The sequence below is a fragment of the Notothenia rossii genome, assembly GCF_949606895.1.
Source record: "Notothenia rossii genome assembly, chromosome: 11".
Taxonomy (NCBI): Eukaryota; Metazoa; Chordata; class Actinopteri; order Perciformes; family Nototheniidae; genus Notothenia; species Notothenia rossii.
The window spans coordinates 48,780,291-48,803,206 of NC_136910.1; the positions used below are offsets into that span (position 1 = coordinate 48,780,291).

Here is a 22,916-nt window from a genome sequence, read left to right on the forward strand (position 1 = left end):
AAATCCTCAAAATTAATTTATAATAATTATTTTCTTTTCTGTGCAATTGATGTATGTACAAGTTTCGCATTCAAAAATAACAATAATACAAGTAGTATTAAACTATACTTTTGATATAAGTCTATCATTATAAACATAATGAAGTTGTACTGAGATGGTGTCTTTGTCCACAGGCTTACCCAGAATACTTGATCACCTACCAGATAGTGAAGCCTGAGAGCCTTGCTGCCCCGGCGGCCCCCCCCGAGCAGAAGTCCTAAAACTCTCAGCAACGGAGCCGCTCTCTGAGGGACTAGAACTGAACTGGAGGGGGTTTCAAACCTCACACACACATTTCAAGTCTCCAGAGTTGACCTTGAGGTGGGAGAGGGCGACAGGTCAGAGGTCAGAAAGCCTTTGGAAACAGACCCGGATGTGTCTTACAAGGAGAAGAAGAAGAAGAAGAGGATTTCAGGATGTTGGGGTGCTCAGTTCAAAGCAACAGAAAGTAACAATTTTTTTTTATTGATTTGGTCAAACTTTGCCGGAGAAAATGCAAATGGTTTGATCAACATTTCTGGAGTTCTTCCAGTGAGCTTCTTTTTTTAAATGCGCAGGCCTGCAACTGGATTCGCAAAACAATTAAGAAAGCAATTACACCAGGACACGGTCCACAGCAAAACACAACACTGAAATCTACCCGCAGTTTTTAAATGTGTTGTTTTGATATTGTGTCCTCTTTCGACTGTGAACCATCCACAGCAACAAAACACCTGCCTGAGGCACCTTCCGAAAAACAGCCATTGTCGTGCCGAGGGAACAGATCCGGCACATTTGATGTTACATTTTCTCCATTTAGGGTTCGTGAAAACAAGAGGCAGCTCTCTGTGTCTTCTTTTAAACAAAGGAGAAATCACAAAACTAGTGTGTGTGCTGAGGGACGTAAGAGAGATTACAGCGGACAAATACCCAGCAGTCAATAAGGAACAGACTGCAGACCTTCCACTACAGTCCACACACAGGGACCAAACCTCAAATCCACACACAATAAGATTGTTTTAAATAAATGTTTACTTGGCCATACAGATATATTTTGGGCAGAGCCAAGTTGTGACAAGCAGCAAGCTGAGGCACCTGTCAATCATGAAAATATGCCCTGGATATTCCTGCTTTCTCTGCCTTAATCTCAATGACTAAAGAAATGGTGTTTTCCATGATATCTTATATTTAGCTGTTAAACATGGCGGTTGCTGCTTGTTTCAGCACAGCTCATTAAAAACTCAGCCTGTCACCGGAACAAATGGAGCACACTGTGACACTGAGATGATTTGAAACCCAGTGATATCGTCGGGGGAATGTCATTTAACTGCGTACAGCAAGCTCTATATTTATCATCCAGGCTAGTATTTCATATTTTATGCCACAATGACTGAATAATACAGATACAAATATTCAAAGTCCAAAATTGTTTTTGTTACAGCTTCTCCCTCGGTGTGAGGATTGACTGTTACCAACACATTAAATAGACATTTTTACACAGCTTAATTCAGCAAACAACTTGACGTAATACTTTATGAAGCCCCAGCATGTCATTCATCCTAAACTTGTCAATGGCAGTTTAACATTCACATGAAACGAGTCACGCTCATTTCCACATCTCTTTTTGTTTGCTGTTTTAAATGTTCCTCACGCGGACCCTTGTGTTTACAAATGTTCTTCTCCATCTGTTACTGCCCCCTAGTGGTGCACCAGAGGAATTGCTGGCTTGTAGTATTATTATGAGGAGACCACTGTATACGCAGAGGTGGGATAAGTACTCAGAACTTGTACTTAAGTAAAAGTAGAAGTACCAGAGTGTAGGAATACTCTGTTAAAAATAAAACTCCTTAATTTAAAAGGTTAATAGAGTAAAAGTACTAGCATCAAAATACACTTAAAGTACCAAAAGTAAAAGTACTCATTATGCAGATTGGCCCATCTCAGAATAATATATATTATATGTTTTGATTATAATTATTGATGCATTACTGTGTTATCAAAGCTGGTAAAGGTGCAGCTAGTTTATAAGTAAAGTACCTCAAACGTGTACTTAAGTACAGTAGTTGAGTAAATCTAGTTGGTTACTTACCCACCTCTGAGTATACTGTATATCACAAAGGCATGTTTATAAGGATTCATTTCTAAACAGTGCTATTTGTGTTTTTCTGAAGACTATTCCATTTTTGTTTTCTTAACTCTTTTTTTGTACTTTTACTTGACTATTTTTTCTATCTTGGAAGCCATTCAGCGGGCTGGTTACAGGCTTCAAAAGATAAATATGTGAGCACAGAGCTGCAGGTTGACAAAGGATAATAGATATGTTTTAACTAAAGATTATTTCACATTTTTGTTTGTACTAACATTTTAAAGTGACACTAACATGTATGAAAAAAACCTCATAACAGCAAGATTAGCAAACTCCTCACATTGCGTACTGTACCATTGAACTTTTTTTTAATGACCATGTTTTTTTTCTGTTGATTATAATGTTGGATTAATGACACTGTACATCACACGTTTAGTTTCTTACATTTCCATCAAGTCGAGCAGTGCTGAGTCTTTGAAATTCCTTGAAACTGTGGGAAAAGGCTTTTAGAGTTTTTGAGAATGGATAGATTGCCTTTAAATTGCTATGAAATGTACTATGATAGATTTATCCAGATCCAGCCGATATTACGAAATACACTTTTAGACCTCATTGAGGGATGGGTTATTCAATCTGACCAGGCTGCTCGGATCTTTTATTTTCATCCTGAATTCGTTAGCATTAGAGTGTCAGTAAAAGTCAGATTTCAGCTGATTTGCACTTTAAATTAAAAGGTAAAGATGACGTTGGTCTGAGTTAAGAACATTGAATCTAGTGTGAAGTCTAACATCTCCTGGATCTGACCTCAAATGAAACTATAATGGCAAAAGGTTTCAGTGAAAATAAGAGAGATGCAGCACTGGGACAGTTTACAAAGCATTCAGCCCGATGTTAAAAAGCATGCACTTAAACTATATTTGACCACGGTATTAAATGTTGTCTAGCATTTCACAACACAACTTAAAATCTAAAGTTCTGATTATATTTCTAAATTGGTGAACGACAAACAATGCAAGTTTTGCAAGACTGAACATACATATTTTCCTTTTTATGCTTAAACTCGCTGTGTCCCTGATCAGAGCACTAAGACGAGGGTTTCAGGAAGCGTCACTGTTGGAGTTTACGGTGTGACTTCATTACGGTCAGGAGCACTTTGGATTCATTAGCAGAAAGCTGTGGGCTTTGTTTTAAACGAGACTGTACATAAACTAACTCCAGATGGGCCTTTTATAGATGATTTGAAATGTATTGTTCTTTTTCCTTTGAAATACTTTTTTTATGTAATAACTACCGTATTTGATGTGTGTTTGAGCTGGCCTTTGTCTCCTTCGGTCTCAAGGGTCAGTCAGCCTTTTTATGTAAATACTTTGGAAGGGTGTGTGTGTGTGTGCGTGTGCGTGCGTGTGTGTGTGTGCGAGCGTGTGTGCGAGCGAGTGTGTTCAATCAATCCATGCCTATTCTTCTGACCTGCCTTCTACCAAACGGTTTAATTAACACATTTCCTCTTCAGTGATGTTTGACTTCCTGTTGTACAGACGGTTGTACAGAGCTGCTGACCAGCTAACATGTGTAACGGATACACTTCTAACTGTTGTACAGAAGAAAATCTTAATAAAAGAACTTAACAAAGTGTATACCTGTGTTAAGTCTTTTTTTCATTCTGGATTGGCAGCCCGTGGTCACTAAACATGATGCACATTTGATTTAATAATAACTATACATGTATTATTTATGTTGTTAATTTAACTTCCCTAAAGTCAATTTTATTTATATTTACTACATACCTTAATATTTTGTTAAGATATTTTTGTCAACACCCTAAACTATGACTTATTTGATATTTGGTACATATACACAATTCTTTCTGAAAGGTTTGACAAACTGTTGTTTTTTCTGATATTTTCCACACACTTTATTTTGTGTAATTTCCGATATTGTTGACATACTATATTGTTTTTTCTAATTATTTTGTACATACTATACAATAACTTATTTCCACATTATATTCCGATATAGTATGTCAAAATAACAATTTGTTGTATAACATGTCTAAAAAAGTCATTGTATAGTATTTTGAAAGTCTCAGGAAAAAATGAATATCAGAGACTTTTCTGGGACAGTAGGCTATACTATGTCGTTTTTTCGATACACTGTACCATGTACTTATTGTATGACATTTTATTGGCAACAGGTGAGGGTGTGAAGTGTATTTACTATCTGCAAATGAACAAAGATAACCGGCCTTTACACACTATGACACTATGATGGAGCAAATATTAAGCATTAACTTCACAACTATTTTAGTATGTGTGTGTAGGAAAAAAAATCTTGACAGAATCTTTGTGAAACGCTTATGGAGTTGGGTTTAGCAAATAAAAGGAATATTTATGCATATGTCGCTTTTTTGATAAGGGTCCCCCTTATATCAAATGTAAATGTGTTGAAAAAAATACCAATCAAGGCCCCTCGCCTTTGGACAAAATCTTTAACCTCAACATTATAATATAATATTAAACTGCTGATGTTTTATCATTCATTTCATATGATCTTACCTTTCTCCAGCTTCCTTCACTTCCTCCTGAGTCCCTGAATAAACAAGAGACCATATTTTTCTTTAGTCAACTATACTAACGTTACTATAGCATGCTGTTCACAGACAGTTGCCTCGTCTAGGAGGAAAAGCACAACGGAAACCAATGACACTAACGATGGCTGTGTTCCATTCGGTTCCATTCCGTCTCCCGGAAATAACTCCAGTGAGCTCGCATGCACAACACCGGGACATCCCCTAATTGGAACGCAGCCATCATTATTTGTATTGAATCCACCTGTGCATTTCCTAGCGTGACGATTTAAATTAGCTACCTTCTGATTGGTTAGTGCTATGCTCATGTGTTGTGGATGTTACCGTTTGAAACAGGCTGAGGACGATTCAATGTTCTCACCACTGGGGGGCAGTCTTTGCTTACACTCCCATATTTAAAAATGAGCGTAAAATTAACAAATAGGTGATATTATAAAAGACACATATACACAATATGTCAGTTGTTTTCCCGTTTTGTCAAAAAATCCGTTTGAATACTTTTATTGTTTCATATTATTTAAAGCAGGGATATTGAACTGAATAGTTAAATCTGCATCATCTAGTTCATTTCTACTTCTGTGTGTAATACCTTCTAAATAAACCGTGGTGTGTGTCTTAACAAAATGATATCATTCACGGTTTCAATTTAGCCTTATATGAAATTGTGTGTATGCTTATACAATATATTTGATTAGCTTCAAACACCACCATAAAAAGAAAGCACACACAACCTATTACTTAAGAACATTTTTTATTCAACAGTGGATCTTCAGTAATAAATAAATGTACAGATAATTCATTCCACAATAAAATTGAGGGAAAGTTGTATTTTTTTTTTTTTAAATATAAATGTCCAAGTGGAGGATTGATATTGCCGTGATGGGTAAACATCATTGACCAGACAGAGAGACGGAGTGACGCAGAGAGGCAGACAGGCTGACAGACAGACAAATAGACGATTACCACACAGATGTGTACAAAGTATTGCGTTTCTCACTGATTGGCTCTCTCATCTCTCTCTGTCTCCCTCCCTACATGGAGCAAATGCAAAGTCTATTCAGTTTACCATCACCATGATGTTCAAATCAATCATAAATTATAAATACAGTATTGCATCACTTCAAAGTGCTACAGAGATAGGTGCCGACAATCTTCAAAAACAGAAACAGATTTTATTTGTGTGTGTGTGTGTGTGTGTGTGTGTGTGTGTGTGTGTGTGTGTGTGTGTGTGTGTGTGTGTGTGTGTGTGTGTGTGTGTGTGTGTGTGTGTGTGTGTGTGTGTGAGCGACCATGATGGTTCTGTGCCTTTGGATTTCTAGCACAGAGTGTAAAGCTCAGCCTGGTCAAAAGCAGAAGCAATACAAACATCGTCTAAGAGTGTGACATTATGAAACTGGCGTGATGTTTGGCTTTGACGCCCAGAAAGTGGAGATGTGTGGACAATCTTCAAAAACAGAGACTCTAAATAACTAAATAATAACATTTATTGGATTATAAAACGTTTCGTAAAAACCCAAAGCTCTCTTCTCTTTATTACTTCATCACGCTTCATTTTTCAGTATGGATTTAAAAGGGGGAATCAATCAGTCTCTAGTGGATAGGGGTCCCTGATGTTTGCTCAGCATTGTCTTTGAAAATATGGCCGATAGGAACAAATGTTGCCTCTAAATTGTCGCACATTTTCTCATATAAAAGATGTAGAAGCACGCATGACAAATGTATTTTTTTCTCTAGACATCATGTTCAAATTCTCATTGTTTTCGGTTTATGTCTATTAATGGTTAAGGAAGTTTGTTTTGTAGCCTTGGAAAACACTGCTTTAATTCTTTTTTATGGCGGGTCAGGCTGAAAAATGGCCTTTCCAAATGTTGAATTATAATATCAAATATTGAATTGCTCAAATCCATTATGTTTGTATCCATCTGTGAGAGGTGAAGAGAGAAGCTTCAGACCTTGTGGAATTAGAGTCTGGACTGCTGAAATGCTGACGTTTGTTATGTTTGACCAACATTCAGCAATCGGCTTTCTAGCAGCACGCCAACATCTTTAGGATACCTTTGTGAACAAGGCACAAACATCTGTAAAGGACCATTCGGGGGTGATGCACCTTTCAGCCATCAACCTTTTCCAAAGCATCCTACTGGAGCAAGTGTTCGCAGGAAATAACCTTAAAACACATGTATTTCTTTGGAAATAGTTCATAGCGAAGAAAAATAATATTGATGTTAAATCATACATAACTAGCTGAATGGTCCTTTACGTGGTCGTCTTGCAGAACCACTGTGCTTCAAATTCTGCCCTCTGATCGAAAAAAGCTTTTTAGCAGTTGTCCTTTCGTCGAAAAAACGTTTTAGTAATGTAGCAGTAGCTGTTCCCTTCAGTGGGGTTTCCCAGTCCATTTACCAGGGCCCTGGCCTTCATTTGGCATCTTATTTGATTTATTTAGCCTCTTCAGTGAGGAGATGAGGAGCAGAGGAGAGGGGGCGGACAGGGTGAAGATGAGACACAGAGATGAGAGGAGGGAAGGAATATAAAAGGATGAAAAGGGGAGATGAGAGGGGAGAGGACGGTGTAGGGGGGGGGGGGCAGAGAGAGGAAGAGGACGTATGAAAGACAGGAAGCCCCGGTCGGAGCACCTGTCACGGAAGAGGCTCCTGCTTTCTATCACCGTCTCCTCGCCTCTCTTTTCCATCCATCTGCCAACAGGAGGGACACCCAAAGGGGAAAGAGCGGGTGCTTAAAATTCTCCTTCCTTCCTGTGTCCATCTCCTCTCCTAAAGACCTGTCCTCTCCATAGCAACCAACCCTGTCTTCATACTGAGCTTATTCAGTTGGTAGTCATGAATGTGTGTGTGTGCGAGGCAGAGCGAGAGAGTGTTTTGCTGCTGCTCATGCCTCTGTGTCAGTGCATGTTGTTGAGTTTCAAAGAAGCGTGTGTGTCTTCTGTTGACGTCAGTCTGACACTTTACATTTGAAAGACAGTTCATTTTTGGTCTATTTGAAGAAACCTTGTGTTAAAATGGAAGGAGCGTTGGCTGGTTTCTGTAAAAACATTTGTTCAGTCTTCGAGTTTTGAATCAGGCACCGCGACGCTTCTCGCCTCCCTGTCCTGGAAGCATGTACATACCGGTCAGTAAGACTGACAGATCTTCCAGCCAATGGCAGCCCAGTCTGTGAGTCAGTTAATTGGGTAAAGGCTGCGATTGGCTAACCATCAGCATCCGGGGGACGTTGTGAGTGGGCCGTGGTGCAAGTAGGCGGGGTTCACCACGGAAACAGGGAAGTTAAAAATGAACGGAGAGGTGGGCGTGGCCGACGTCACCGTGGTGACCGTGGAGGACTTGGGTCCGAGCAGCGGGCTGGCCGTGGCGGCCGCCTCGGCTGCACACGAGGTGGCGAGGAGCTGCGACTCGAACTGCAGCAACTGGCCCATGAAGCTGAAGTTGGGGGAGATGATGCTGCGCCGCCGCCGCACAAACTCAAAGGCTTCGTCCAGACGCACCCTCTTCCTCTTCATCAGGTAGGCTAAGCAGATGGTGGCGGAGCGGGAGATGCCCGCCTGACAATGGACCAGGACCCGCCCACTGGAGTCCCGTACCGAATCTGTGGAGAGAGGGAGGGTCATAGGTCAGAAAGCTTTACGAGCTAATTATTGTTTATTTGACTGTACAGCACTTTGGAGATTTGAAAGTGTTTTATAAATAAAGCTTTATTGTATTGTATCACTCCGTTTGACAAGACATATCACTATTTAATAGATTGCCATAGATTTAGTACAGATGTTCATGCTCACCAGAGGACGTCCTTAATATTTCATCTAGATTTACCAGTCAAATATGTCAACCTCTACCAAATGGATTCGTCAAGATTTAGAATATTCTCACACTTTATCCTAATTTTCAATGTTGGCATCAGATGTTGTACGTTCATGGTTCCCAGATGAGGTACCCTGAGGACTTTAATTGTAAAAGAAAAATGACATTCAAGCTCAACTTCAGTCATGGATATTGACACTTTTCCAGGGTATGTGTTAAATGTAATGAAAGGGCTCCAACATGTTTATAGCAGTTCATGTGAGGATGCATTTGAACCCGGTCGTACTTATCATAGCCTTATGGCACCAATACACCTTCAAATGTGAATCTCAGTTTAAAAGAGAATATCATAGTTCATTGACAAATCTTTCCTCGTGTCTAGCTCCTAATCTTTAGTTATTTGTCGTAAAATATTGTTGTGCTTTCTGAGCGGACGAAGAAAGGAATTTTATATCAACGATTTTCCATCTTCAAACTAATTGTTACCCGTAATGCAATTTTTTTTTAAACCGACGTACAGCTTTGCCTCAAGCAGTTCTCATTTCTTCTCCTCTACACTTTTCAGTCAAACCAACCTCCAAGTGAGAAAGCAGCAAATGACATTTATCTGAAACACGCAAGTGCAAATAAATGTGAGTCATCAGCCTCTTTCACACTTCCTCCCCTGTCCTATTTCTGTCTCTGCCTCTTTCAGTATGTTTAGACGCATGGGATTACTTTGATACTGCGAGGAACAACATTGAGGAAGTAGTTTGATTAGATCCTTTACAGTAACTGCATTTCCCCAAGAGAAACAACAATCAGCCGGACAATCATGTAATGGAGCATGTTAGCATGGCCTGCTAGACATTTAAAAAAAGATAATAGGCTGACATTTTGTTTTATATATTCTTTTGCATGCAGATTAATTCCATCTAAGTGTCCACTACTGACATCAAATGAAATGCACCAGTTTAACCATAGGTGATTTTTAGCGGATTGATAACAACCAACTCCCACCATTTTGTTTTGTGTCTTGCTTTACTTTTTAGCCGTCTATATATTTCAGACAGTTTTCAGGTAACTCAACACGGCGTCTGTTCACCCGGTAACAGAGGATGAGTCAGACTCTAGTCCCACAGCAGCTAACTATGACGCATACCAGCACCTACACACACACACACACACACACACACACACACACACACACACACACACACACACACACACACACACTCACCAGAGTACACGCTAGAGTACACTCAGCCCTGAAACCACGTAGATGCACAGCATGGATATCAAACGCAAATCAGAGACTAACCGTAATAACACGCAAACACATTGAGAAATCGTGCTCCAGAGAAATTGGAATATTTCCTCATAATCTTTATCATTCTCAAATTCCTTTCTCCCATCTTTTCTGTGCTTGTACTACATGTTTTTTGTTTTGCTACTTAACTATTCTTAGATTTTGGTGCGTATTTGCTCTCTCTGCGAAACCTGCTTTAATGTGACGGGTAAATGGCTACTCGTAAAAAAATGTTGTCTAAAGAAATTCTCAAGACTCTCAGAAAAGGCAAAGAAAATAATATCTCAGCTGTTATTTTCCATTTTGTATGATTAATATTATTGTATTTTAATGATCTATAATTTCAACATAATGCAAAACTTGATGTTAGAATAAGCTGCTTCTCCTTGTCTTACATTAAAGTCATTGGATGTGTTTGGGACTAGGACATCGTGAGGTGCTTTTTCCAAAATGTTCTGCAGTTTAATAGTCAAATAAATAATGGAGAAAATAATCAGCTGTTAATCCAATAATGACAATAACTCAGTCAGTTGGCAACCTACATATGTGTTCTCATTGATAATAGAAATGTTATTGGAATGTTTGAGCAGACATAACAACAATATGAACTTGACTAAATACGAAAAAAATGAACCACATAAAGCTCCTCTGCAAAGAAAGACACACGCACACACGCACGCATGCACGCACGCACGCAGGCACACACACACACACACACACACACACACACACACACACACACACACACACACACACACACCCCGACCTATGAACTCAATAGCCTCCAGGAACCAGCAGCTGATGTCCTCTTTATGGTTGTCTTCCACAGGGATACACTTGTACTGGTACGCCCCCTCGAAGTGGTTGGGACAGTCGGCGGACACGTTCAACAGCGCGGAGATTCCTGTGGCGTCCAAAACCTCTTTCTTTGAGGCGTGGAGGGCGCTGCCGAGGTAGAGGAACGGGAGGATCTCCACCGGGCCGCCCTGGACGGATGGAAGAGGGATGATCAGTTGAAGAGACAGATTCTCAGTACAGTCATTTTTATTAAGAAACGTCCTCTGACCTAACACGATGAGACAAAGCATCCACTGTCTCAGTTCAGATGGCTTCAGTATAAAGTGTGATCTCTCCTAAATATATTTCTGATCATTTTTCCACGCCTTAAATCAGACAGGGGTAGCTTTGTATCTGTTTGATCAATCAGTCATTTGATAAGGGCTGCTCCGTTTCAAGCTGAGTCATTTTTATTAATAAGGAAACATATCTGTGATTATGAGTCAAGTGTACAGAAATATTACTGTGTTTTTAATTGATCAGTACAACAGATGTTTCATGGGGGTTTACATCCTGTCATGTTGCAATAAGGACACCTTGTACTTGTTCTGTCATTACACTCCACTGGTGGAAGATTGGTTTTACTCAATGATTTATGACACAGCATCAACTGAGCACACGGTGGCATTTCCTAGAAACAGGAAGTATCTCACGGAGCAGAAAAATATGACCTATCATAATCAGAACCATAAAGCCTCCAAGGTAAAAAAAAAAAAACATTATGACCTGGTGTTCTTTCAAAGCAAGTTCCAATGTAAGACTGGTGGTCTTCTTTTCCCTTTTGAATGGATGTGAGGGGTCAGCCAGCTGTCAGTCTATACCGGTAGTGAGACTTATTGACAGAAAGCTCGGTCTGTTTATGTCACTGCCGCTGACGACCTCGTGCTGACACAGCATCAGGATGTGATCAATACTGCTAAGAGATGTAATGTGAGGAGAGAGAGGGCGGGGTGGACGCTGGGAGGAAAATGGAGAGTGAGATACCGAAAAACAGGAAGCTACTTTTAATGCTGAATAGTGCGGCCGAGACTATCGAGCATTCTTCTCAGAAAAAACGCACAGAGGCTGGATTGTCTGCGTCTCTCTCCTCATGCGTTTCGGGGGGGAATTAAACCCCCGAGCCTCATGTGACTGTGAACGTTGCATCAAATATGCAGGCTCCAAACAGCAGATCACTAACCAGCTAAACGAGACCGACCGGGTCACAGGAAGTGAGGCAGAGGTGAATCAATACTGACCTACGACCTGTAGCCTATCATTAGACAAATAACTCACTCAAACAAAAGAAAATATTCCCAGGAGGTTACATTGCTTTATCGAGGGCTGCTCGATTATGGCAAAAATCATAATCTCGATTATTTGGGTCAATAATTGATATCAAGATTATTAAAAACGATTATCCATTTACTTTGAAAACATCAATTTATTGAAGAAAAAAAAATTGAAAAGTATGTTTTTAACAGTTGATTACCTTGAACTTTAAGTATAATTCAACTGAAAAATCAATAAAAAAATAATTAATTCAAAAAAAAAAAAAGTTTTATTTCGATTACGTTGTTTTTGTAATCGTTGCAAGCCATAATCATAATTGCGATTAAAATACGATTAATTGAGCAGCCCTACTTTTATCCTAGCATGGCCTTTACACTGACAGCTTGTAACTACACTGTCACTGCTTTCACCATTCAGACCGGATAAGGAAATGTGCTTGAATGGGCGTGGGAAAGTGAACTAAAGTGATGTTGCGAACCAAAAAACGTTGAGTGTTTGCACCCAGCAGATCATGGTGTCGATGATTCAAACTAAACTTGACTTTTACAGGCTGTAACAATGAGTTGACTGAAGTGACATTACACTGACATTGGTCAATGTTAAGTATATTACTTAAACAGTCCCTTAAGGGCTGATCATGTGTTGTTTTTACCTGGTCGTGGTGCGGTGTCCCACAAGACGAGCAGGAAGAGTCGACGCTGGACTGGCTGGTGAGGGGCGGTAAGGATTTGGTCTTTATACAAAACTCTGGGTACTCTGAGAAAAACCTGTCGTATCCACCTAGAAAAGAGACATCCAGATTAAGTACCATTCATCCTACACATCACATTAGACACAATCCGAGTGAGGTATAATCACTACTTGGAAATGTAAGATCCTCCTGGAACAGTGATTTGTGTATGTGTGGGTGGGAGGGAGGGGAGTTTATGTGCTTAGAACTCTACAGCAGCATGCATAAGGACTACAAAAGCATGGCAGCCTACATTACAATTGCTGCACAATCATACATACATATTCCACCAGGCCCTGAACTACTCTCTCTTGTGGTTACTACCGTGGATTTGAAAACAATGTCGTCATCCCTTTTTTCTTTTTGTTGCATCTGTAGGCTGCTCTGTGCACCTCAGGGATCACATCAGATGAACTGGGAAATGTCATCTTTATAAGCTACACACAGACTCTCCTGTGCTTCAAGGCGACTACGTCATTATGATACACACATACAAAAAGAGTGCGCCACAGCTTGCAGCAGCTGCCTTTTCAGAATCCCTGCAGCCTAAATATAGGCTGGTGGGTAAATAAAGCGTTGTTTTTTGTTTTATTTTACAGCTTTTTATCTTCTATTTCTACCCGAAGGGCACTGTTTCTGAAAGGATCATGTACCCTGTAAGTCCCTCCGGTTTGATGTGGCCTCTACGCATTGGCATTACCTCATTCACTCAGCTCAGGCCATTGGTCTGTGTGTGAATGTGTTCAGCTGTGAGTGACTGAGTGTGTGTATTGTAGAAAAATAATAACACCAGTGCATACAAATAGAGTAAGCCCATTTAGGAGGACATGTCAATCTTTTGTTAATAAAGCAGCTACAAAAACACATACTCAGCCTTTATGAAGGCAATAAAAAACAATATTGAATGCCTGTGAAAAACTAAATAAACAATGACCCAGATAGGATGGTGGCATATTGAAATTCAACTTTTGATCAAATGTATAGCTATAATTACTATTGTAAAGCCTCAAAAAGAACATTATCATTAACGTGTCATTTTTATCCATTTAAAAATGTTTCTGTTTTCTAACACAGAGAATTATTTTCAAAAATAAGCTCCATTTGAATATGGATATATTATTACAAAACAACATTTTTAAAGATAACAAAACAATATATATAGTCATTGTTTAGTTTGTTATTGCCTAATTTAAAGGCTGAATAAAGCATGTTTTAATCATTAATACAACAAATCTACTATTATACATTTTGCATATCTTTATTGTCCTACATTAGGGTTAAATCAAATAATAAATGAAGGCAGAATCCTTACTGGTGCGAGTGTAGCTTATAATAATGACATGATGCACCTGACCCCACGTTCAATAACAAAGCACTGTATTTACCTTTCAGCAGGTATATGAGTGTTCCGGAGGAGTCGCTGCACACCGCGTTGAGCACCAGAGTCAGCGTGCTGTCCTCTTTCACCGTCTCCGAGTCCGGCGTCCTCTCGTCGTACAGCACCACTGCGGAGTACATCCCGGAGCGGAGGCGTTCACGGACCTCCTCGTCCCCGGCCAGTATCTGGTCCAGGCTGAGCACGGAGCCCTTGGCCCTGCGGCGGACGATAGTGTTACAGCGGGCGTTGACGGCTCCGCGGATGTGTCCCGCGTTGAAGGCGAGGAAAGAGCGGCAGTCCAGCAGCAGGCACTTGGCACTGTCGTCCTTTAATAACCGCTTCACCACCGGACAGTCCATCTCGCGTAGGTCCCCCATAGCACGTCGTATTTTGAGCTGCGTAGGTAGGCTTCACTGTCGGTTATCTCCTCGGTTTGGTTCTCGCACAGTGTGCCCGCACCACCCTCCCAAATTCAGTTCCTGCGTTTGGTTTAATCTATTCACGCATTGTAAACGCACTACTCCTCGCTCTCAGTCCGCAGCTCTCAGTCCTCGCTCTCTCTCTCTCTCTCTCTCTCTCTCTCTCCCTCTCTCTCTTTCTCTCTCTCTCTCTCTCTCTCTCTCTCTCTCTCTCCTCTCTCTCTCTCTCTCTCTCTCTCTCTCTCTCTCTCTCCGGGTGTGCATTGTTTCTCTTTTTTCCTGTGAATGGGTGCATCGCGTTGGAGCGGAAGTGACGTCAACCCCTTGCAGCCAATCAAAAAGGGTCCAGTTTCCCGTCCCCTTTTCTCCACCGCCGTTCATTCATAAAATAAAAAAACAGACGGACATCAATGAAATGAGAGGCGATGGGGAAGGAGATTAGACTCCATGGGGAGGTTGGCAACAATCGCCATGTTTTAACCAGCTCATGGCCACATTGGAATACTAGTTTCTGATGATTGAATAAAAGGCTACAACGTACAAAACAAGGGATTTTACATTCAAAGTCTTCAATAACAAAAAAACGAATTTACTATTTTGGCCTAAATTCAAGTCTTTAAACGTGCATAATTACAATTTCCACATAATGAATCAAATTAATATGAAAAGTATGTGTGCTTGTATAATATATTAATAAACTTTGTTTATGTAGCTTTTCTAAAACAGCCCAGAAAAAAATTAAATAAATATTTGTCCACTATATTAGCTGTGAAAAGACGCTAACATTTGCAGCAACTTTATAAGAAGGCATTAGCTGTCTAGCACAACTTCTGTCACCTTGCCCCTATTGGCCATAGATAAATGAGTGCAGCTTTAAGATATCCCTTTTTCATTTTTATACTTTTAACTTATCATTGAAAAATAAAATTGTAATCAAAATTAAATTGTACATTACACTTATTATTTGAATATTATTTCCATTTAAGGTTCAGTGCAACTACTGCACTATTATATTGATATTGTCTGGTCGTGGTAAGCTGAAAAATGATCTGAACCACATTAGGGTGTGCATACGTGCTCAAACGTTTGTGTGTGTGTGTCTGTCTGAGTGTGCATCTGTGTGTTTGAGGGTGTGTGATTCTACAAACGGAAACACAATTTGCATCTCCTATCACACAGCCTTGGTGAGCGTGCTCAGGTATTTGCATGTTGATCCCATTTCCATGGTTACGAGAGAAAAAAGAGCAGCACAGCAGCAAATGAGAGGAAAAACGCAGACACACTGACACAAACAGACTGGCTCAAAAAATGCAGACACTCAAGCCGAAAGAGAAATAATCTGATCATTAAAATATTGTAGCATTTCCTAAATAGATGGATTTATTATGAATGGGTGTATGTGGGAATACTCTATTCTTCATTATTATTGGATATGCCGACAAGATGTAACTGATATAATACAAGTATGTTCTGACAGTAAATGTGAAGTGACACCTGATAGCTGATGATCGGTATCAGAAACTGCTGAAATTCTTAAATGTCATTTTTCCTGTCTGACAAAAAAAGAGACTGTCTAGACTCCACAGAAAGCAAAACCCCAAAATAGGAAATGTTGCTTGGATATAAGAATACAACAGAAAAACAGTATTTAGGCATTTAACAGAGATAAAATGTATGAAATGTAACTACATTACCTTGGAATGACTTGCAATGGAGTATGTTGATCCAAAACAGGAATTGAAAGTGAAAAGAGTCACTCAATGCATAAAATGATGTATACCATGTCCTTAATGTATGTAGTTTGCTACGTGGCAACATTATGCGAGTACTTTAAGATAAAGAGGTTGGATTGAAGGTGGAGAAAGAGATAGCAACAGTCAAAACAGGGATGAAGAGGAGAGAGATGATGAGAGAGATGGACGAGGGACGGAGATGGGGGGGGTGATAGAGTACGAAAAAGCTTGAGCTTGATTGCAGTCTTTAGTGTCCCATATAAACACACACAGACACCACGCCACATTACAACCAACCCTAAATAATGCCTCTCACTGGCGGGATGGTGCTGCTACCGTAGCAACAAGCGAGAGGTGTGGGAGGGCGGAGACATCAGGCAGGGGGCTACAGGGCGATTGGCTGGAAACAGACTCTGTACGGATTTCATCCCTCCCTCCCTCCGCTTCATCTTGTCAATCCATTCCCCCCTTAACATCCCTCGCCTGCATGCCGTCATCCATCAATATAGTGGAGTGAGAGGGTATTCTGTTAATGAGCTTTGCACACGTCAGTGTTGATAAGTATCTCTCATATTCCTTGTTTACTCGATGTTCTGCCCTCTAATCCCGCGTCTTTTTCTCTCCTGTTTCTATATTGTTTTTTATTTTTGTTTCTCTTTTACAGGCCCAGTGTGTATTACGTGATTTTTCTTGTAAATGTGGTAGCATTTCCCATTTGTAGTCCCTAGACAGGTGTTACAGTGTTCTCAAAAAATAGCTAAGCAAACATATAACTAGGGACCATTATTGTTAGAAAAGATTATAAGGGCTTTAGGGTAGAACATAATCATGCTAAGTGTTAAGTACTTAACAAAAACATGCAACACAGAAGAATGTGTAATTTGTGCAGGAAAGCAACAGAAAATAAAGGCCAAGATATCCTGACACACAAGAATGATATCATTCTCATTCGCAAGAGAGCCAGTAACTTTAAACTGTCAAACCATTTATTTTAATGGGCTTTACATTTGTAGTTTGTAATATAGCTGTGGTTCAAATGTATGATATATTTAAACAGTATATACAATATAAATGGTGATTGATGCATAGTACTGGGAACTGCTATTGCTATAGTAGGGAAAACCTGAGAACAAATTAAGTTGTCAAGACAGGAGAATTAAACCACACCAACACACCATAGAAAACAACACACACTTTACCAAGTGTTTGTGTGTGTGTGTGGGTGTGTAATGCATGTGTGTATGTTCCAGATCAACCCCACTCTCTAATCCCATAATCCAGTGGTTAAGCCTTGACTGAGTGCCGCAACATTTTCATGAATGAGGTTGTGTCGTTTGTCATGTGTCTGTGCCAGTGTGTCGATACAAGTAGAGAGAGAGAGAGAGAGGTATGAAGGATAAACAAATGTGTGTGTGTGTGAATATATGAGGGATGAGAGAGGCTTTAGGACACAGACAGCAGAAAGAGAAAAAGGGAACAGAGAGAAAGAGGGTGAAGGATAGAGGCAGGGAGAGCTGAGCAGCGGAAGTGAGTAAGTGGCATGGTGGGGGTTGTTACTCAGTTTGGAGCTGATCCATATTTTCTTTCTGAGACAAATTCTCGTGGCTGACAGACAACACCTCCACTGGAACGACCAAAGAACAAATGATATTTTTCCACTCTTCATTTGAAATAAAAACAGCAACAAACAGCATTGTTTTAATCAAATATATGCAACAGGGTACGATAAGGGAATTACTTTTCAACTCCAGGGGAAAGAAAACCTGGACTGCTGTTTTGGATGAAAGCACATGATGCCAATGCTTTTGGGAAATGTCTTTGGGTTGATGTTTTTCCAGAGCTGTTTTGGGAGACACTTCTGGTTAATGAGTAATACAGATAACCAGCATGCTTATCCCCACTTCAATGGCCCAGCTTGCAGAACACACACACACAGATACAAGGTCATTGCACTGAATCCCTTCCTGTCTGGACCTCACATGCTAACCTAGTGAACTCAAGGGTGCAGGCTTTCTGTCGGCACACACACACGTGCCTTATTACGTTTTGCTCCCACTGGTTTTTGTGAATGGTAATTGTGAGTTCCTTATTTGGTTGTTTGCGTTGCCTACTTCCTCCTCAGCCTTAAGTGCACTCACTGCCCTATTTGACTATCCATGGTTCACCAACGCATCAGAAACAACATCCTAGACAACCTGGATACGCCCCAGTTTGCAAACAGAGACAACAGAGAATGCTGTCTCAGCTGCCCATCATCTGAAAAATAACAACACCTATGTCAGAATGCTGTTTGTTGATTTCAAGTCAGCAACAAAAGCCCACACATTAAACTGATTGTGCAAACTTAACACTCTGAGTTTTGAGTACTACACTCTGCAACTGATATTGGACTTCTTCACAAACAGACTTGAGGCAGTTTGGATGGTCAGTCACGCCTCTTCCACTTTAGTGACAAACTCCGGAGTCCCCCAGGGCTGTATGCTCAGACCTCTCCTGTTTCCTTAAGACTGTAACCCCCAACATGAAGAGAACATCTCCATCCTGGTAAAAACAGGCTATATTTCTTAAGGAAACATAACAAGGCATAATTCCTCCCACTCCTTGTTGACTTTTACAGAGAAGCAATAGCGGGCATTCTTGAAACATAACAAACTGGCATGGGACGGGTACGGCCAAGGACAGAAGGGCTCTACAGCAGGAAATGAAGACTTTGCAGAATACCATTGGCCCCATTCACTTAGCATCACATTGTTGAGAAGAGGTGCCTGCAAAACCCAAAGCAAATCCACCGCCTGTTTACCCTTTAGAGAGATTTTAAAAAAGGTATCCGCTATGCACTACCAAACTACAGAGCAGCTTTTCCATCTCAGAATGTAAGATTGTTTTACTTATCCTCCACAAATGTTTTGTTTGTTTATCATATGTAGCAATTTAGTTTGCGAGAAAAGTATATTCTTATTTGATGTATTTAATTTCTCTATCTCTCGTACTTTCTGTAATAACGTGAATTAATGTTTTTCCCATATTGTAACATTTTCTTATACCATGAATGGCGAAGGACCTCTACGGTGTTTTAGATAGTGGTGCGTGCTAATGCTTAGTTCCTAGCAGTGTGAGCAATACTGATCAACACTTCTTATGTCCACGGAAACCAATGTGAAGAACAGTAAAGTACAGTATAACACAAAGTGTACATTACATAAAGGACCCCATTGATAGTACTGCTTTACCAGTAGCATGACATCTTCAACCCTAATATTATCAACACACTTCACACACTCACAAAAAAACAGTTATTCCTCATTCAAATGTTGGTTTGTGTTTTGAATAGTCAAAGCAGCACAGGATGAAACTATGAGATCATATTCAAACAGATATTTTCTCAAACCTCTGTAACACAGGGGCATGTGTGCAGTCAAGCATTCTTGCTACACCTACAGCATTTTCAATCTACGAAGCCAATATAAATATTGTTTTAGTAAATGAGAGAAGTTGATCACAGCCTGGAGGAAGCTAAGGTAACTTCCTATTATAAATATTGTCTCACATCTTTGGCACAAGGCCAGTCTGCAGGTTCTGGCAGTCTGGGTAATGTCCACACATAGGCTGGTGATGAAAGGAAAATGGAAGATGAAGGTACACAGGCATTATGTTTGGATTATGTGATGATATAAAACAGTTCCCAGCAGAGTTTTGTATAATTTATGGCTAATTGTCGAGTTGCTATGGCCCATTCACACCAGATACAGCTTCGAAATTCATCTGTGTGTTTTCACCAATTACATAGACAGAGATACTTGGTGACGTATGATAAATTGCGAGCCCTTGGTAACCTAGTTTGAAATCCACTGTAGCTCGCAAGCTAACAGCTAATATGCTAGTAAGCCAGGAATGTGCTAGTTTCAGTACATTTCTCTTCACAGGGTTTTTACTCCAAATAGTTTTTTGTTCTCTAGACTCACAATTTTACTGAAGAGCGATACAAATTTCTGAGCTAGCAAGCTTAACAATTAGGCGTAATAGATCAGTTGCATAGAATTTCACTTTGTTTCGAGAATTATTTGTATACTCCTCTTTTGTTACGCAGTTAATACTCAAACAGAGGAGGTTATATTAAAGCAGTTGGTGCAATATCTCAATGTTGGACTCTCTAGCTCTCGAGAGGTCAGCACTGACAACACGTGTCAAGAGTTCAGCTAAATTGAGATTTAGAAACAAAGTATGCACAGCTTTACTTAATCCACTGGATTGTTTTGTTTAGCAAGCAAGCACTAATAGACTAAATACAATATGAGAAGGATTTGGATACTAACCAATCTGTACCTTTGTGAATGAATGAAAACTGTGAGGATGATCTTCAGGTCAAAAGCAGACAGGGCCTAAACCCAATTTGTGTTTGTGTGGTTGTGTGTGCATCTGACATACAGAGATTAAAGACAGGAAACATACTGCCGTTGCAACTGTTTCCACATCTGTAAACATATTAAGCCTAAACTAGATATTGTGCTGTTTGCTGTGCTAAAATGTACCCAGACCCACTTGAACCTGGCATCGAACTCTGTCCGCCATCTCGTGTAGCCGAGCTGCGTCAGAGTAGGCACACATGTTGACGTCAAGCAATATGTCATGTTTTTAGTTTGAGAAACTGTGACAGAGCCAGAAACGGTGGTTACTAAGGCAACAAGGGGGGCAAATATGAAAGGTACAGATACACAAAAACACACACATGTGAGCACACAGAAATAAAAGGGATTGGAAATGCATGCACTGTCAAAGCACACATGTATACATTTACATAAAGATGCTGAACCCACATTGACCTGTGTCTCAAATGATATTATTCAGTTTATTTCCCCAGAGAACATGAAGGGCAGCTGACTAGTGATGTTGGACACAAGGTAAGAAGGGGGGGAGAGGAAGGCAGGAGATGAATGGGGGAGGGCCGAGAGGAAGCGAAGTGTCCTTGTTAATGTGACACAGTCACATTTAAGTGATTGAATTTCCTTTTTGCGAGTGTGTGTGTGTGTGTGTGTGTGTGTGTGTGTGTGTGTGTGTGTGTGTGTGTGTGTGTGTGTGTGTGTGTGTGTGTGTGTGTGTGTGTGTGTGTGTGCGTGTGTGTGTGTGTGTGTGTGTGTGTGTGTGTGTGTGTGTGTGTGTGTGTGTGTGTGTGTGTGTGTGTGTGTGTGTGTGTGTGTGTGTTTCTGTATGAGTGTATAGCCATGAGTCAATTGCCCAATTGCTTGACAGCCAACATGACTCGAGTTACACAACACACAACTGATACATTTCCTCCTCAAATGAAACTCAGGGCTCGGGGTGTTGTCACAATCTGTCACAGCACCACAAAACTGAATCATATTATTTCCTGTGTGAAGTAACATTTCACAAGCTCTATCTTCCTTCCTGCATTCTTCCTTCTCCATGCAGTAAGAATATGCAACTGATAATGGAGTAAGATTCTGACCTAACCTTTTTAACGTAAACCTGATAGACCTTTATGGAAGAGCTTGAACCAAACAACCATTGCATGCTTTGCTTAGTGGAGTAAATATCCTGTCTCTTTTCATCAAAAAGGCTTTTATGATTGACTGTTTCTGCCATTTAACTTATTTTTGTAACTTACCAACGCTCTCTACAAATCAAGTTCCTATACAACCAGAATATTGTCTTAAACAGGTTGTAATTGTTATAAATTAAAACACAACTTGGTGTAGTAAAAGATCATGGTTTGGGTTAAAACAAGTGTGTTTTTAATTGTATTAGAGTTATACTATGTAATATTTAAATATGTCAACATTTTGGTTTTTGGAGAGACGAAAACGGCAGTCTTTTCCATTCTAAGAGAATAGCAATTGTCACATATGAATATTAGCATGCGAGCAGATAAACTGCTAATGGAGGAGTTTCTTGTCATTTAACAACTGATTCCAGTAGCAGAACTGGTCAGGAAACAGGAAGAGACCATTAGTGTTTAAACACCTGAGCTTAACCCATTAAAACCAATCTCAATGGATTTCTTTACTAAATGACATGGAAACAATGCCTTAAGAAGCAAACACACATTGTTGTGTAATGTTGCCTGAAGGAAAATCTGCTAACAATAGCCTTCTTACAGCACTAACCTGCCAGCTGCTGTCCACAGACTCAGTGTGGGTGAACATGGGGGAGGAAGCAAACTCAAGCCAACCAAGGTCAGAACACAAACAGCTAGTTTAGCGAGCTTGAAAACCATTTCTAGCCATATTTTGTCAAAATGGCACTTATTTTATTGTACTGATGCATTGAGATGTTTTTATGGAGCTTTTGGAATTGGTTCTTTTTGCCAGATATCCTAAAACACATACAAAAATATGAACACACCTTTTGTTTGTAATTTTGAAAGACAGAGAGGTGGTTGTATTTCTGTTTTATGTCCGTGTTTGTTGAAACTTATGCATTGGATACAGCTTTTCCAAAGAAAGCACACACTAACAGTTACACTTACACACGCCACATTCATCACAAACACACCCTATCCAAATAGATCATATTTGAGTATCTCTATCTGTGTGGGCAGTGTTTCTATAAAAAGTATTGTGCAACATTAAATCAGACAGGGCGATTGGAGAATTGGTCTTGGAGCTGGGAGCATATTTGTTTGAATAAATGAAACGATTAAAATACTCTGGAGAAGACGGATGCGATTGCTGGGCAGTCATGACTCCAATCCAAGTATTCTATTTTCATTTTACATCTCCACAAATACCGCCTTCTTCA

At 40.0% G+C, this 22,916-nt stretch overlaps 2 protein-coding genes across 6 annotated transcripts in view; one reads left to right on the forward strand and one right to left on the reverse strand.

Annotated features, from left to right (window-relative positions):
* The window catches only part of LOC307025839 (poly [ADP-ribose] polymerase tankyrase-1), a 90,093-nt gene extending 86,355 nt beyond the window's left edge, over positions 1–3,738 (forward strand). For all 4 annotated transcript variants that reach the window (XM_079660762.1, XM_079660763.1, XM_079660764.1 and 1 more), the window contains one exon: positions 174–3,738. In XM_079660762.1, coding sequence (XP_079516888.1) covers positions 174–260 — 87 coding nt within the window. In that variant the 3' untranslated portion in view covers positions 261–3,738. The remainder of the gene's footprint in view (positions 1–173) is intronic.
* A 1,684-nt stretch (positions 3,739–5,422) lies between these two features.
* On the reverse strand, positions 5,423–14,593 carry dusp4 (dual specificity phosphatase 4). 2 transcript variants are annotated; one of them, XM_079657315.1, is made up of 4 exons: positions 14,016–14,593; positions 12,553–12,680; positions 10,552–10,777; positions 5,423–8,291 (listed from the first exon to the last, which is right to left on the reverse strand). In XM_079657315.1, exons 1-4 carry the CDS (start codon positions 14,383–14,385, stop codon positions 7,903–7,905), a joined length of 1,113 nt encoding a protein of 370 aa, XP_079513441.1. In that variant the 5' UTR covers positions 14,386–14,593; the 3' UTR covers positions 5,423–7,902. The 2 variants fall into 2 exon arrangements, with proteins under 2 accessions (XP_079513441.1, XP_079513442.1); XM_079657316.1 differs by having other exon boundaries at positions 10,558–10,777; positions 14,016–14,592.
* Positions 14,594–22,916: the final 8,323 nt, after the last annotated feature.

Bases quoted from the DNA above. Each gene is read 5' to 3' on its own strand.
- dusp4 (XM_079657315.1), bottom strand. From the start codon at position 14,385: ATGGGGGACCTACGCGAGATGGACTGTCCGGTGGTGAAGCGGTTATTA. The intron at 12,681-14,015 runs GTAAATACAGTG...TCTCTTTTCTAG, and splicing joins ACTCATATACCTGCTGAAAG to GTGGATACGACAGGTTTTTC. The intron at 8,292-10,551 runs GTGTGTGTGTGT...CTCTCTCCACAG, and splicing joins TATTGAGTTCATAGGTCGGG to ATTCGGTACGGGACTCCAGT.